The sequence below is a fragment of the Canis lupus genome, chromosome 29 (genome assembly GCF_011100685.1).
Source record: "Canis lupus familiaris isolate Mischka breed German Shepherd chromosome 29, alternate assembly UU_Cfam_GSD_1.0, whole genome shotgun sequence".
In the NCBI taxonomy this organism is placed as follows: Eukaryota; Metazoa; Chordata; class Mammalia; order Carnivora; family Canidae; genus Canis; species Canis lupus.
In genome coordinates, this window is record NC_049250.1 from 40,140,533 (window position 1) to 40,157,031 (window position 16,499).

At 36.7% G+C, this 16,499-nt stretch overlaps 1 protein-coding gene across 3 annotated transcripts in view; it reads left to right on the plus strand.

The window, feature by feature from the left end:
- The window catches only part of INTS8 (integrator complex subunit 8), a 50,948-nt gene that overhangs the window by 4,415 nt on the left and 30,034 nt on the right, over positions 1–16,499 (plus strand). For 2 of the 3 annotated variants that reach the window (XM_038579791.1, XM_038579793.1), the window contains 8 exons: positions 1,034–1,174; positions 1,488–1,559; positions 2,398–2,449; positions 3,334–3,516; positions 7,557–7,664; positions 9,056–9,211; positions 11,565–11,665; positions 12,091–12,232. In XM_038579791.1, the coding sequence (XP_038435719.1) occupies positions 1,034–1,174; positions 1,488–1,559; positions 2,398–2,449; positions 3,334–3,516; positions 7,557–7,664; positions 9,056–9,211; positions 11,565–11,665; positions 12,091–12,232 (955 nt within the window). The remainder of the gene's footprint in view (positions 1–1,033; positions 1,175–1,487; positions 1,560–2,397; positions 2,450–3,333; positions 3,517–7,556; positions 7,665–9,055; positions 9,212–11,564; positions 11,666–12,090; positions 12,233–16,499) is intronic. The other variant, XM_038579792.1, reaches the window with a different exon arrangement.

A 16,499-nucleotide genomic window follows, 5' to 3' on the forward strand; every position in this document is an offset into this window, starting at 1 on the left:
TTGGAATTAAAGGAAAGAATTCTTTAATCTGAGGGGGAGCATATCAAGAGATAGTAATGTGTACAAAGAAAGGGTAATGTATATGGTACAGTTGGAAATTGAACACTGGGATATTTAATAAGCAACTGAAAACTTTTTAGATGCGAAATTAATCCTGTGACTATATTAATTTTTTAAGTTTTATTTAAGTAATTTCTGCATGCAAAGTAGGACTCAAATTCATGATCAAGAGTCACATGCTCTTCCAACTAAGCCATCCAGGCACTCCTGTTAATTTTTTGGAGATCTGTTCTGAAATACTTAAGGAAGAAACGATTTAATGTTAAAAATTTGCTTCACAATAGTATGGGAAGAATGGAAGTAGGTGAGAAAAGAGATGAAACCAGATGAGCCATCAGTTGCTAATTGTTGAAACTAAATAATGGGCACTTGGGGGTTCATTGTTTATGACTACTTTTGTGTATAATTTGTTTTCATAATGAGATTTTTAAAAAAAATTTATTCATGAGAGACACAGAGACAGGCAGAGGGAGAAGCAGGCTCCTCGCAGGGAGCCCGATGTGGGACTCGATCCCAGGACCCTGGGATCACGCCCTGAGTCGAAGGCAGGCACTCAACTGCTGAGCCACCCAGGCGTCCCTCATAATGAGATTTAAAAAAATATTTTGAATTTGAGTATTTTCATAGAAGTTTTTTTTTTTTTTAATTTTTATTTATTTATGATAGTCACACACACACAGAGAGAGAGAGGGAGAGAGAGGCAGAGACACAGGCAGAGGGAGAAGCAGACTCCATGCACCGGGAGCCCGACGTGGGATTCGATCCCGGGTCTCCAGGATCGCGCCCTGGGCCAAAGGCAGGCGCCAAACCGCTGCGCCACCCAGGGATCCCTCATATAAGTTGTTGAGACAGGTTAATAAAATGGTCCCGTGGATTTAGTCCTTTAACAATGTAATTATTTTTAGTGAAAATACTGAATTGTGTGTTTTATGCTGCTTATGCAGATATGAACTTTCTGCTTCTTTCTTTTAAGTTTGTCTGTTCCAGTACTGAATATGCTACTAAATGAATTGCTGTGCATCAGTAAAGTTCCTCCTGGGACAAAGCATGTGGACATGGATCTGGCTACTTTACCTCCAACCACTGCCATGGCTATACTTCTCTACAACAGATGGTAAATTTTTTCATAGATCTAAAATGTGTTGGGCAGCCTCTTGAGTTGCCCTCTGGCTTTCAGGGTTATGTTTTTAAGGGTCTCTTATACCCTAGAGATCTCTTGGAGGATCTTAAAAACTAGTCTGAGGGTGGAGAAAATTCGTGACTGCGTAGTTGAGAAGATCATTCTGATAAAAATGTGGATGATTTATGAAGTTTTTATGTGAGTTAAAACCTTAGATAATTTATAATACAAATATACTAAGGAGTACTTGAAAAAATAAGTGATATTTATAATGTATTAAATTTTCTTTTTCTGTTTTTTTCTTCAGGGCAATTAGAACAATTGTTCAAAGTAGTTTTCCTGTCAAACAGGCAAAACCTGGACCTCCTCAGTTAAGTGTGTAAGTTGGCAGATATGACCCTTGCTTGGTACTTTTTTCATCAGAATTAAAAAAAAATTTCTTGCAAGGTTTTAATAACCCTGGTACAGAAGTGTAAAGTAGAACCCAGAGGGCAGAAGGCTTGCAGGCAGGTAGCTTTGGAGGATTTGGAAGGGTGAGAGAATCAGGTAGGGCTCTGGATATCCAGAGTAGAGAGCTATAGAAAGATGAGGGGAGCCAGCACTTTGTGAATTGTGCCTTTTGTCTTTAGTAAGTGTTAGCTCACCTGCTCCGAAGTAATGAAATTTTCTTATGTAATTAAATTATTCGAATAAGTATTCTGTATATAGGGAAATCGTTTTAGAGCACCTTAGACTATAATTTCTAACTTGATATAGATGAGTTTTTGCTGTCAGTGTTTTAGTCTTAAATTGAGGATTATTATTATTATTTTTTAACACAAAGCAAATAGGAAAATAATGGTTAAATAAGCATCATAATTGAGTTTTGGGTTTTTTGTCTTGTTTTTTGGAAGAATTATTTTAGAGAGTGTGTGCAAGTAGGGGGAGGGGCAGAGGGACAGAATCTTCAAGAAGACTCCACCCTGAGCATGGAGCTTGACTGGGGGCTCCATCCCAGGACCTTGAGATCATGAGCTGAGCAGAAATCAAGAGTTGAATGCTTAACTGACTGAGCCACCCATGCACCGAGTTGTTTTTGTTTTTTTAAGCATGAAAAGAAATAGCATTAGGAACATTTTAATTTAAATTCCACCTCACTTTCAAGAATAATGCTTTGAAGTTTAGAATTTTCAGTCTTTTGAGTAACATTTGATACTTTTCAATCATTTCTTTTTCAGTATGAATCAGATGCAACAGGAGAAAGAGCTAACAGAAAACATTTTGAAAGTAGTGAGTATCAGCATCAGTTATACTTACACATTTCTGGGGCACGTGCAGAGCATATTCACATACTTCTTATAACCTTAGGTATATGAGAGTTGGCAAGGTCTACAGGCAATGACAGGTTTTTACTTTTTAGAACATAGTTTGGTAATAATTGTAAGTTGTACAGCTTTTCAGCATTAATGGTGGTGCTTTGCCACCAATTCTGTTCTCAAATTTTTGTGATACTTGAGCAGGTAAGAGAAATCACTCAGGTGATATCTTTTTCCCAAAATTCTACAATAAACACGTTACTTATATTTTAAAATTATTTCTGCAATCAGAAAACTATTAGCTTTTTTTTTTAAATCTAGTTAATATAAAAGAAACATGGGCGTTTCCATAATTTGAAAATGATCTCTGTAATTCTTTAACACCTACAGTGCCAGAGATACTATGTAAAGTCCAGGAGCTAGGAAAGGAGAGGGAAGATAAGACTGTTCTGTGTTCTGTGTCTGTATAAACTTAATGTGCCATAGTATTTTGAATGTGGAAGAAAAAAAAACCTGCATTATTTTATTTTTGTTATGAGTGCCTACTAAAATGGCTGATACATTGAAGCATACAAACATTTCTTGAGTAAGTCAGTGGAAGCAAATCTTTAAAGCATTTTTCTTTAAATTTTCTGTTAAAGTATCTTTTTCACTTTGTATTTCTAATTTTCACAATAGGAACTTTTTTTTTTTTTTTTTTAATTTAAGATAACTATCTCGGCACATTACTTGCACTCCTGCTGTGTTAAAAAATTTTTTTGATAGCTTAGGACAAGCTACGAAATATCCTGTAAATATATTTTGGTTAATTTTCTGTAGTTTCTGTATTTTAATAATTTTTTGATTGAATTTTTGTAGCTAAAAGAGCAAGCTTCTGATTCTATTTTGGTACTGGAGGCAGCACTTAAATTAAACAAGGATCTTTATGTCCACACAATGAGAACTCTAGATTTATTGGCAGTGGAGCCAGGCATGGTAAATGGAGAAACTGAGAGTTCTACCGCTGGATTGAAAATCAGAACTGAGGAGATGCAATGCCAGGTATTTATATCTGTATTTAATCAATATATGGCAAATTTTTGGAAAATCTTAAGTGAGATCATTCTAGTATTTTTAATTAGAATTTCTGCCTTTGTCTCTTTCATTTTGACTTAAGATGCTATTAAAACTTTGAATCCTATTTAATTTGTAAATTTTATAAGACTTCACTTGAAATTTTTCTAAAAGAAGTGGAAGGGAAATTTTATTTGATTTTATCATCTCTGAAATTGTTTCCCAGTCGTGTTTACGATACAGAGTTGAAATACTGAAAATACAGTGAGCATGTAACTGATTTTACAGTTCATTGATATTATTAGATATTTGATTAGACAAAAAAACAAGAACCCCACCCTGCAAAACAAATATTGTGCTTTGAAAAATATAGGCTTCTAGAGAAAGTAGTTTCTCTAAGGATCTTAAGGTTGTCTGCTTTCTGTAACTCTGGGCTCTAGCTCCTTTGATCACTTTCAGTTGATGTGAGATATCTTATGGATTCATGTTGTCGGTTTCTCTGCTGGATTGTAAACTCTCTGAGGTATCTCTTTTTTAATGGGTATTTCGCATCTTCCTCACTTTGTAGCACAAGATCTTTAGTGTAATAGAAATTGTAAGGTATTCAAAATTTGCCTAAAGAGGGCCACGAGGATAGTGCATCTTAAATTCTGTATGCTCTTCTTTGTGTTAGTTGGCATGTTGCTTTCTTTTTTGAAACGATTTGGCAGGTTTTTTTTTTTCATTAATCTACTAATTAATGTAAAGTCTACCCCCAGAGTGGGGCTTGACCTCCCAACCCCGAGATCAAGAGTCACATGCTCTACCCCTTGAGCCATGATTTCTTGATGGGTGCCCCTTGCATGATTTCTTGCATCACTGTTTCCCGTTCTGAAACGGGTGGGAATAGCTAGGGCAGTGTCTGGAGGTGCCTTTCCAGATTAGCTGGTTGTAGAGTTGAAGGTAGTCATTTTTTGGTACCTGGTGAGATGGAGGTCACGGTTGGAATAGGAGTAGTGAGGATTGACAGTTGGTAACGTCTTTAAATTGTTAATGAAACTTGCGTATAGGAGGGCTTCTGGCACTGTAGTATCTTGTAATCGCTGGGAGTCTGTTTAAAAATTATTGGTAATATAAAAAAATATTGGTAATACTTCTGATACTCACTGTAGAGTGGGGTGATAGAACCTGAAAAAGAGAACAACTCTTTATTTATTTATTTATTTATTTTTTAATTTTTTTTTAAGAGAACAACTCTTAAAACATCTCAGTGTGCTAGGTAAGCTGTCAAATATTCTCTTAATTATGTAGCTGAGTCCTAATTCTGTGTCTTGAATGGCAAATTAATAGCAATACTCACTTCCTGGCATGTTAATGTTTAAAGTGCATTCTTTACATTACAGAAATATACCTGACTCAAAAGGAAAATCTTTACATTCTTTCCCCAGTAAAACTGAAAGTATTTATTGTCCTTCAGGGCAGCTTTATTATAAGGCTTTTTGTTTTTAACCTATTGACTGTCTCTTAATTGTAGAATTTAAATGTTTTATATATTTATTTTTAAAGGTTTTATTTATTTATTCATGAGAGAGACACAGAGAGAGAGGCAGAGACATAGGCAGACACAGAAGTAGGCTCCCTGTGGGGAGCCTGATTTGGGACTCCCAGAACCCCAGGATCATGACCTGAGCCTAAGGTAGACGCTCAACCACTGAGCCACCCAGGTGCCCCTAGAATTCTTTATTTTTTTAAATTGAGGGCTTGAATTCATGACCCCGGGTTCAAGAGTCACATGCTGTACTGAGCCAGTCAGGTGACCCTAGAAGTTAAACTTGTTTTAATGGGGGTGTCTGGCTGGTCCAGTTGGAGAAGCATGCGACTCAAGTAACTAAGTTGGAACCCCATTGGGTATAGAGATTAAAGATAATTTTTTTTTTAAGGTTTTATTTATTTACTCATGAGAGACACAGAGAGAGGGAGAGAGACACAGGCAGAGGGAGAAGCAGACTCCCTGCTTGATCCCCAGACCCCGGGATCACGACCTGAGCCAAAGGCAGACGCTCAACCTCAGCCACCCACGTGTCCCACTTAAAGATAAAATCTTGGGATCCCTGGGTGGCGCAGCGGTTTGGCGCCTGCCTTTGGCCCAGGGCGCGATCCTGGAGACCCGGGATCGAATCCCACGTCGGGCTCCCGGTGCATGGAGCCTGCTTCTCCTGCCTGTGTCTCTGCCTCTCTCTCTCTCTGTGTGACTATCACAAATAAATAAATAAAAATTAAAAAAAAAAAAAGATAAAATCTTGAAAAAAGAAGAATTAAAAATAAAAACTTGTTCTAATGGCTAGTATAGTAATACTTGAAAATATCCTTCTGATATCCTGTAATCTGTCTTTGTCTGGAAAGAGGAACTACATGAAACTATAATATCTATGTGTGCATGTGTGTATACATATCTGTATATCCATTTCCTTTTTAAAAATCTTCTTTAGCACCACTTTGTCCCAGATGGGAGGAAGCACTCTAGAGTGAAAATCAGCCAAACAGTTAATGTGGATTAAGTAGTGGAAAGCAGTATCATAGAGGCTGAGAAGAATATATCCTGATTCGTTCTATATATCATGCTTATCAATAAAGGGTAGTTCTAATGGATATCAGACTGTTAGGAGTTTGGAGGAGGAACAAGTATCTGTTAGCTAAGGTTGGTTTTGTGTAGATGGAAATACAGGGAGGGGAAATACAGGGAAGTATATGTCCAAGATCTGATATGAATGGGGACTTGAAAAGGCTGGTGTGGTTGAAATAGAGGAGAATAGAGAGATTCTGAGAGAGAAGTTAGTCCAGATTCTGAGACCCTTGAAGAGTAGGCCAAGGGATTTGAACTTTCTCCTATTTGGAATAATTTGAAAACTTTTAAAAGAAAAATCTATTGTGGCACTGGGGTGGTTCAGTTGGTTGAGCGTCTGACTCGTGGTTTCTGCTCAAGTCATGATCCCAGGGTTTGGGATTGAGCCCCACGTCATGCTCAGCATGGAGTCGGCTTGAGATTTGCTCTCCCTCTTTCTCTCAAATCTTAAAATAAAACCAACAAAAAACTCCTAAACCTGTCAGGATGTGTAGAATAAACTTGGGACAGGATATAAGGAACTGTGGGATCGAGGTTCAAGTCTGGGCTCTGCCAATAGTTGGTTATATGTCTTTAAGCAGACATTGTCCCCTTCTGGGCTTTACTCTGTCCATAAAACGTTCAAGTTGAATTAAATAAATAAGCTGAGTCTTTGATTTCTGCATTTGATGAATCTTGGCATCAGTTTAAGAATGTTCTTGAAGAAATACAGAAATTTTATTAGTAACTTTTTTAGTTGTCTTTTTCAGTCCTTTTATAGTCATTAATTCAAATTTCTCAATATTTCATTCTGGTCGATCAGGTGCTCTCCCCCACTTTAAAAAGAAGTGGCGATTGGGGCACCTGGGTGCTGTAGTTGGGTAAGGGTCAGACTCTTGGTTTCGGCTCAGGTCATTCTCTCCCCCGCCCTTTTCCCCGCGCACATGTGGGCTCTCTTTCGCTCTCTCAGAATCGCAAAAAAGAAAAGTGGAGATGATAGAGAATCCATTACGACGGTGAGTAGCAGCAGTGGTGACAATAAAATCCGGTTTCCAGAGCAGCTGCTAGCTATCCCAGGGCAGCCCTAGCAGGCGTGTAGCTAGCTGCTGCTCTCCGCAGTGCTGGCGGCTGTGGCTGCTGAGAGCATCGGAGTCTAGTGTTGCGATGCTGCAGTGCTCACAGGTCAGTTCTGGCTCTCATCTTGGCTTCTTGTCTCCCTTCAAGTCTGATTCTTTGGCCCATTAATTCTGTAGGCCACCTGAAATGTTAACCTGTTAAATCTGTTTTCTGCTGAAATCAGTCCACTGGATTCTGTTGCTTGTGACTAAGAACATTGTTTCATTGCTCACTGAAATGTGTTTCGCTGAGATAAACATATTATGAGTTTTGTCAGCTTTTAAAAATGAAAAGTTACTAATAAGCAAATTGATACTTATTACAATTTTAGGTGTGCTATGATTTGGGTGCAGCATACTTCCAGCAAGGCTCCACAAATTCAGCTGTCTATGAAAATGCCAGAGAAAAGTTTTTTAGAACCAAAGAACTAATTGCAGAGGTAAATACAGTGATAAAAGGCACATAACATTCAGTCCTTAAAAAGTCTATACTTTTTGGCTTTACTTTTTCTGATGATAATAAAAATAAGTGTTTATTGTAGTACATTTGCTAAGTTTTAAAAAATACTGAAAACATTTTGAAACTCTGTAATACTACTGCCTAGAAATTACCCCTTTGTCATTTTAGCTTATTTTCTTCCTGTTTCCATTCTTTGTTTTTATTACAGATGAGCTTAGACTAACTATATATACTATATTGTTATTATACTTAAATCTTTTAATATTTAAATGTATTCTCTTTTGCTGTATAGAGGTATTGTGATTTACTTCATTTCCCTAGTATTTGGGTATTTATGTTTGCTGCTGTTTTTTTTTTTTTTTTTTTTTTTTTAATGTATATAAAGCTGTAATATTTCTGTCTCCAAGCATATGGTTTTTTTGGTTTTTTAGATACTTTCAAGTTAAATTCCTACAGATAGAATTATCATGTCAGTGGTTACTAATTTGATAAAGGCTTTGAAACTTAAAACCAAGTTGCTTTCCAGGTACATTTCACTCAGGTGACTCTGATCTGTAGTGAGAGGTGTGTGTGGTGTTTTTGTTTTTCCCCCTCCAATTGCTAACGGTGAAATAACCATAATTTTTACACATTTGCATTTCTGAATTCTTAGTAAGGGTGAACTTTTTCATATATATATCACCTGAATTTTTCTTTTTATGATTCCTGCAACTGAATTTTAAAGTCTATAACTAGGTTTTCATGTGCTTGGTCCCTAGAAAAATTCCCGTTTCTGTCTCTCATCAGAGAAATTGATTAAATGCTCAAGAGGTTTACTTTACATCTATTCTAGACCTATTGAGAATCCCCATTTTACTTTTGCCCAGGCATCTCATCATATTTGTTCTCCTCTTATGTATTTTTAAATATTTTAAACTCGTTTTTCACAGTGTTCACTCTCAGTGTTAATATCTCAATTGTCGTATCTACTTAGGTATCTACGTTTTGTGTTGGCCTGGAAACACTAAACCAGGAGTCCGTAAACTTTTATAAAAGGCCAAGTAGTAGCTATTTTAGGCTCTGTGGGCTAAATTCAGTTTATGTGGCATATTCTCATTTGTTGTGTTTTTTGGTTTCCTCCCTTTACAACCTTACATGTGGTTCTTACCGTAAGGGCTATACTGAAATTGGCCACAGGCCACATTTGGCTTGTGAACAGTAGTTTGTTCACCCTTGCCCTAAATTTTTTTTGCTTTTTCGTTTTTTCTTATGATTCCTCCAGCTCTGAATTTTCCATTACATTTTCTTGTACTGTTAAAATGCATTGAGTGGGTACTAGACTGTTGTTTCTGTTACATCGATGGATAATGATGTATACTTCTTACTTTACAGATAGGTTCATTATCTCTTCATTGTACCATAGATGAGAAGCGGTTAGCAGGCTATTGTCAAGCATGTGATGTTCTTGTACCTTCTTCTGATAGTACATCTCAACAGTTGACTCCATATAGTCAAGTCCATATTTGTTTGAGATCTGGCAACTATCAGGTAAGATGTATGATGGGGATGTAATAGGGTAGTTGAAAAGCTTTGGAAGCCAGACACAACTGAGTTTAAATTCTGGCATTACCATTTACCAGTTGTATGATTTGGGGCAAGTCACAGTCAGATTGGTCTCTAAAATGGTGGTAATAATTAACTCATTGCATAGGCTTCTTACGAGAATCAAGTGGGAAGTTATAGTTTATAAACGAAGTGGTGCGTTATACAGATATTGACTCGTTTTGGTAATATCCTTTCTTGAGGATATAGAATTTGCCCTTGTTAAGTAAATTCTTTAAGATTAAACTCTTTAAGCAGGGTCACCTGGGTGGCTCGGTGGTTGAGTGCCTTTGACTCAGGTCATGATTCCAGGATCCTGGGATTGAGTCCTGTGTCAGGCTCCCCACAGGGAGCCTGCTTCTCCCTCTGCCTATGTCTCTACCTCTCTCTCTGTGTCTCTTGTGAATACATAAATTTTTAAAAATCTTAATTAAAAAAACCTCTGTAAACAGAACTTTTAAGGTTTAAAATTGTGGGTAGAGAATTGTTAGTTTTGTGGAGCCTTAAGTCTTGTGTCTTAAAAGTGACTTAAAAGTACGGCCCTGTAGCCTGGCCTTACTAGCCACCACAAATATTAAGACTGAAGAAGAAAGTGAGCAAGCTGGTGTTGGTGGTTTGGATGGTCTCTTACAGAGCTTGCTTTACCAGTGAGCCCGGTTGTTATCTCAATTTTACACATGGAAAGGGTTAAATTAGTCTCGATATTTTTATTGTCTTCTTTGGGTATATATTTTTAGTTTTATAATGAAAAATCTTTGGGAATTATCATTTGTACTTTTAAAATCTTTATCGGAAAGGCTTCATGTTACTTAAAGTAGGAGTCATGAAATGACAAAGCTACAGCATATCTTTAGTTTTGTCTCTACCAATGGGCTGTTAGCTGAGCTTTTTAGCTCACTCTTAAATAGAATTGATATTTTTTTTCCTTCCCCACAGAAAATAGGAGAAGAAAAGGGATAGTACTTCCTCTCCTTCCTCTGCCCCCTTTTCAAATTCTGCTTTGCCCTAGGGAAGAAGACTAAACTTTCTTAGGTACAGATGAATTTATTTATTTATTTAAAAGTCTTTTAGTTATATATCCCTAATATAGTAAGATATAGACTCTTGAAGAAGCTCCCTGGAGTGGTAAACCTATGTAAACGAGACCTTAGAAATACTACTCAGGGATAGGCATATGTTCCTGTGAATATAATGAAGAGCCAACACCTGTAAATCAAAGTATTGTAATGAGTAGCTAGGAAGAGTAAGTTGCAACTCTGAAATTTATCACTTCAGTTATCTATCTATCTATCTATCTATCTTAGAAATCATATTTAGCCTGTTTTTTCTCTTTATGTAAACTGTAGTTTTTGTGCTGATCGAGTAGTTATTTGATGGCTTAGTCAGTTAAACGTCCAGCTCTTGATTTCATCTCAGCTCATGATCTTGGGCTTGTGAGATCCGAGCCATGTTCCAACTCTGCACTGGGTATGGAGCCTACTTGGGGATTCTCTCTCTCTCCTTCTCCCTCTACACAAACCCCCAATAAATAAATGAAGTAAATGAAAATAGTTATTTGAACAGCTGTAACAAATGTGTCTTCTCACTGGTGGGAAGAGGCTGTCTTGCCTCTGTAGCCATTGTTCATGTTTTGCTATGGAGGTGATAGTGTTTGCTCTATAGTTTTGAAATCACTTTTGTCAGTACTTTTGTAGTAGCAGCTCATTAGCTTTAAATGTTTCTGGAAATCCTCTTTCCTATCCCTATATTATCACTCCTTTTCCTCTTATGTTGCTTGTTAAAGACCTGAAACAAAGTCTATATGGAATAATGTGGGTATTTTCTATAATTCACTAGCTATTATAATTTAAACCATTTATGTTTATTATAATTGTTTCTTTGCATGCTTTTTCCATCTGAGTTATCTTAACTGTTTTGGTAGTTGTTGTATGAACTGAGGTTTAAATGGATGAGAAGAATTTTTACAACTTCTAATAACCTACCTGAATTGCTTCTTATTGATTGATTCTTCCTTCACCTCTCATTTTTGGTTCATGATCTTCAATTTAAAAAAGCAGGGTTGGGGGTGGGTGGCTATTTTTATCCTCAGTCTTATTTTAAAGTTTTAGAAAAGACTTTCCTGGTTAAGATATTCTTGTGATTATCTTCAATATATATTTTCCATTATAGAAAGACTTTTTTTTTCTTTTTGGAAAGACTTTTAAAGTAAAGTTTGCTGTGATTATTGAACTGGACACAATTTTATTTTATTTATTTTATTTATTTTATTTTTGGACACAATTTTATGTTTGTGTTCTAGGATGTAGTAAAGATTTTCATTGAAGATAACTTAACCTTCAGTTTACCTGTCCAGTTCCGGCAGTCAGTATTAAGGGAACTCTTCCAGAAAGCTCAACAGGGGTAAGTGAATAAATTGAAGAATTACTTTCTTACTTTTGAATAAAACAGCGAGTGCATTTTGGGTTTATCAAAAATCTACCTCCAAATTCCCTGTAAGTCTATGACAATACTTTTAGTTTTATTATTATATGAGAAATAAGCGTAGCCAGAGGAACCACTTTAATGTTCATCTAATCTCATTTTAAAAGCACTTGGGAAAAATTAGCAGAATTTGGTTCTATTTTCTAAGCTGTAACTAAATTGTCCCTGGACAAATTTAAAACTTTTCTGCTCTATCCCCACCCTTGACATATGCTTGAATAACCTAAACCTAAAATCTTACCTCTCAAGGATAAATAACTCATTCTTGTGAATTTGGTTTTGTAATATATGCTTTTCTCTTATTAAAAAGAATATATTAGCAGATCTACTTTTGTATTCAACAGAAATGAAGCTCTAGATGAAATCTGTTTTAAAGTCTGTGCCTGTAATACAGTCCGTGATATATTGGAAGGTAGAGCGATTAGTGTTCAATTTAACCAGCTGTTTCTTAGACCTAATAAAGAGAAAATAGACTTTCTTCTTGAGGTAAGATATTTTTTCCCTATTTGATTTATAATTTTGCTATAAGCTTACCAGTGACCTCTTGGTTGCCAAATATGGTGCCCCCTTTCTCTCTTCATCTGGCTTGCCTATGTTTGATACTCCCGACGGACTGTGCTCTCCAACCTCATCCTTTGCTAGAGCTCTTTGATAGTTCTCCATTACTAGGTTTTCCTTAATCCTTCATCGACGTCTCTGTAGTGTTTTTCTGTTTATGGTCATTTGTTTCTGACTCCATCTTCTCATATCATTTTTAAATTCTCATTTAAAGTTTGGGTCACCTGTTGACTAAAAGTTCCCAAATTGTAACAATGACCTCTCCTGAGAGCTCCAGAATCTGTGTTTGCGTTGGATCTTTCTACCTCTTTCTTTAACTCTCTTAATGTAATAGTCATTGAGAGAAATACATAAAGCACAATTAAAAAAAAATTTATTCATGAGGGACACAGAGAGAGAGAGAGGCAGAGACACAGGCAGAGGGAGAAGCAGGCTCCATGCAGGGAGCCCAATGTGGGACTCAGTCCCAGGACCCCAGGATCACGCCCTGGGTCGAATGCGGGTGCTAAACCACTGAGCCACCCAGGGGTCCCCGCTGTTGGTATTTTGATAGGAATTGCATTAAATATGTAAATTGCTTTGGGTAGTATAGACATTTTAACAATACTTGTTTTTATAATCCATGAGCATTTCTTTCCATTTCTTTGTGTCATCTTCAATTTCTTTCATCAATATGTTAAACTTTTTAGAGTACAGGTCTTTCACCTTTTTTTGGTTAGGTTTATTCTCCTAGGTGTCTTAATATTTTTGCTGCAATTATAAATGGGATTGTTTTCTTCTTTCTGGTGCTTCTTTATTGGTGTATAGAAATGCAACAAATTTCTGTGGATTAGTTTTGTATCCTCCTTTACTGAAGTTTACTGAATTGGTTTATCAATTCTAGCAGTTTTTTAGTGGAGTCTTTTGAGTTTTCTATATACAGCATCATGTCATCTGCAAATAGTGAAAGTTTTACTTCCTTACCAATTTGGATGCCTTTTATTTCTGTTTGTTGTCTGATTGCTGTGGCTAGGACTTCCATTATTATGTTGAATAAAAGTGATAAGAATGAACATCCTTGTCTTGTTCCTGACATTAGAGGAAAGACTCTCAGATTCTCAGCTTTTCGCCATTGAGGATGATGGTAGCTATGGATTTTTCATATGTGGCCTTTATTATGTTGAGGTATGCTCCCTTTAAATGGCTTTGTTGAGGTTTTTTTTTTTATGATTTTATTTATTCATGAGGGACACTTAGAGAAAGGCAGAGACACAGGCAGAGGGAGAAGCAAGCTGCAGGGAGTCCAGGGTCACGCCCTGGGCTGAAGGCAGATGCTCAACCACTGAGCCACCCAGGGGCCGCTGTTTCTTCTTTTTATCATGAATGATTTTTAGATTTTATTAAAAGCTTTTTGTATTTCTATTATGATGCTTTGTAATTTAATTTTTCACCTCTAGTGTATGTGGTGAAATACATCAATTTTTAAATTTTCAAAAAATTCTGATTAACACAGTGGTATATTCATTTCAGGTGTACAATACAGTGATTCAACAATTCATGGGTTATTCAGTGCTCATCAAGATAGTGTTGACTTAATCCTCTTCACCTGTTTCATTCCTCGCCTCCTCCCTTCCCTCTAATAGTCATCTAGATATTTACTGTAGTTGAGTCTCTTTGGTTGATCTTTTTTTCTTTCATTCATTTGTTTCTTAAATTCTACATATGAATGAAATCATACGGTATTTATCTTTCCCTGACAGAGTTTTTTCACTTACCGTTATACTCTCTTGTTCTATCCATGTTGTTGCAAATGGCAAGACTTCATTCTTTTTTATGGCTATTTATTTTATTTATACACATCTGTATCCATTCATCTATCGATGGATACTTGGGCTGCCTCCAAAATGTGGCTGTTGTTAAAAATGCTGAAGTAAATATGGGGGTGCGTATATTCTTTTGAATCAGTGTTTTTGTATTCTTTGGGTAAATACTCAGTAGTGCCATTACAGGATTACATGGTAGTTCTGTTTTTAATTTTTTGAGGAATCTCCATCTTGACTTCTGCAGTGGCTGCAGAAATATGTTAATTTTAAGTGTCAGGCTACCTTGGCTTGTTTGTAGTAAACTCCAGTCATAACTTTTTATTTTTTAGTTGAGATATAATGGACATATAGCATATTCGTTTTAGGTATATGTTCTCTTTTTAAAATCTATATTGCAGGGTTTAGTTTGCTAATATTTTAAGGTCTTTTTTCATACATGTATGAGGTTGAGGCATCTATTTTTTTTTTTTTTTTATGTCCTACTTTTGGTTTTGGTCATGGTTACCTCATAAATGAATTGAGGTATCTTTTTTCCTTGCCTGGAAAAGTTTCCATAAAAATGAATGCTTCTTTAAGTGGTAGAATTTACCAATGAAATATTTGGGCCTGGAGATTTTTTTGTGTGAGGGAAGATTTTTTTGGTATTGCTTCAGTTTCAATGGATGTAGAGGTAATCTGTTTTTCCTGATTATTTTTAAGAGGTAATTTTCTAAGAATTTATCCATTTACTTTTATTTTTATTTTTTTTTAAAGTAGGCTCCAGGGGATCTCTGGGTGGCTCAGCAGTTTGGCACCTGCCTTCAGCCTGGGGTGTGATCCTGGGGTCCTGGGATTGAGTCCTACGTCGGGCTCCCTGCGTGGAGCCTGCTTCCCCCTCTGCCTGTGTCTCTGCCTCTCTCTCTCTGTGTGTCTCTCTCATGAATAAATGAATAAAATCTTTTTTTTTAAAAAAAAAAAGTAGGTTCCATGCCTAGTGTGGAGCCCAATGCAGGGCTTGAACTCACAGCTCAGGTCAAGAGTTGGACGCTTAACTGGACTAAGCCACCAGGTGCCCCCACTTAATCTACGTTTTTAAGTTTATTAACTTTTAACAATGTTTACAGCATTGGATGCTTGGGTGGCTCAGTCAGTTAAGCATCTGCCTTTGGCTTAGGTCTTGATCTCAGGGTCCTGGGATTGAGCCCCACATCAGAGCTCCCTGCTCATCCAAGGAGTCTGCTTCTCCCTCTACCTTTGCCCTTACCCCCCACCCCCTAACTCAGGCTCTTTCTTTCAAATAAATTAATAAAACCTTTAAAAAGAAATAAAATGTTTATAGCATTTATAGAGATGCCCAGTATGTCATGTTTTAACTGTTTTTAAGAATTGAACTTAACACATTTGTTATATTGCTTATCAGAAGTTAACACCTATTACCTAAGTTTCATGACACATATACAGTGCATCACTATGTGTGAATAAGGTACCATGAAAGCATATTCAGGTGTTACTTATTGTAAGATCATTATTAATTTATAGTGTGTAGCAAAATTATTACAATATAAGTATTTTGTACATCAAGATGTATATATGCTATATGCTAATAGAGGAATCTATTCATCTGAGCATAATTTACAATGCTGTTTCTGAGCACAGTACTTGAAAACTTATTTCCTTTGTCCTTTTTTGCCTTTTTTTTTTCCTTTTGAGAGGCAGGGGGAGAGAGGTGGGAGGAGAGAATCATAAGCAGGCTCCACACCCAGTGTGGAGCTGGAGTGGGGCTCGATCTCAGCATTTTGAGATTGTGACCTGAGCCGAAATCAAGAGTCCGACACTTAACTTACTATGCCACCCAGCTGCTCCGGTTTTTTTTTTTTCCTTTTAATAACCTCTTTATTGAGGTATAATCACATACTATTCATCCGTTAAAAGTGTACAATTCAGTGATTATTTTATTTTATTTTTTTTAGTTTTTAGTATGTTCATAGATTTGTACAACCACCACCTCAGTCAGTTTTAGAACATTTTCACCCTCCCTCTTCTACTCTACAACAAAACTTCTTACCCAGTAATAGTCCTTCATTTTCCTTCAGTCCCCTCACCCCAGGAAACTACTAAGCTACTTTTGTCTCTGGATTTGCCTGCTCTGGGCATTTCATATAAAAGAAAATAATACGTGGTCCTTTTTTTTTTTTTTTTTTTAAATTTTAAAATTCATTTTAGAGAGCGATTGTGAGCAGGGGGAGGGGCAAAACCCAGGCAGACTCCACACTGACTGTGGAGCCTGACTTGTGGCCCTGTCCCAGGACCCTGAGATCTTGAGCTGAGCCAAAACCAAGAACTGGACACCCAACCATCCGAGCCACTCACACACTCCTTCCCCCCCGCCGCCCTTTACTAAATGTTTTTTTCTT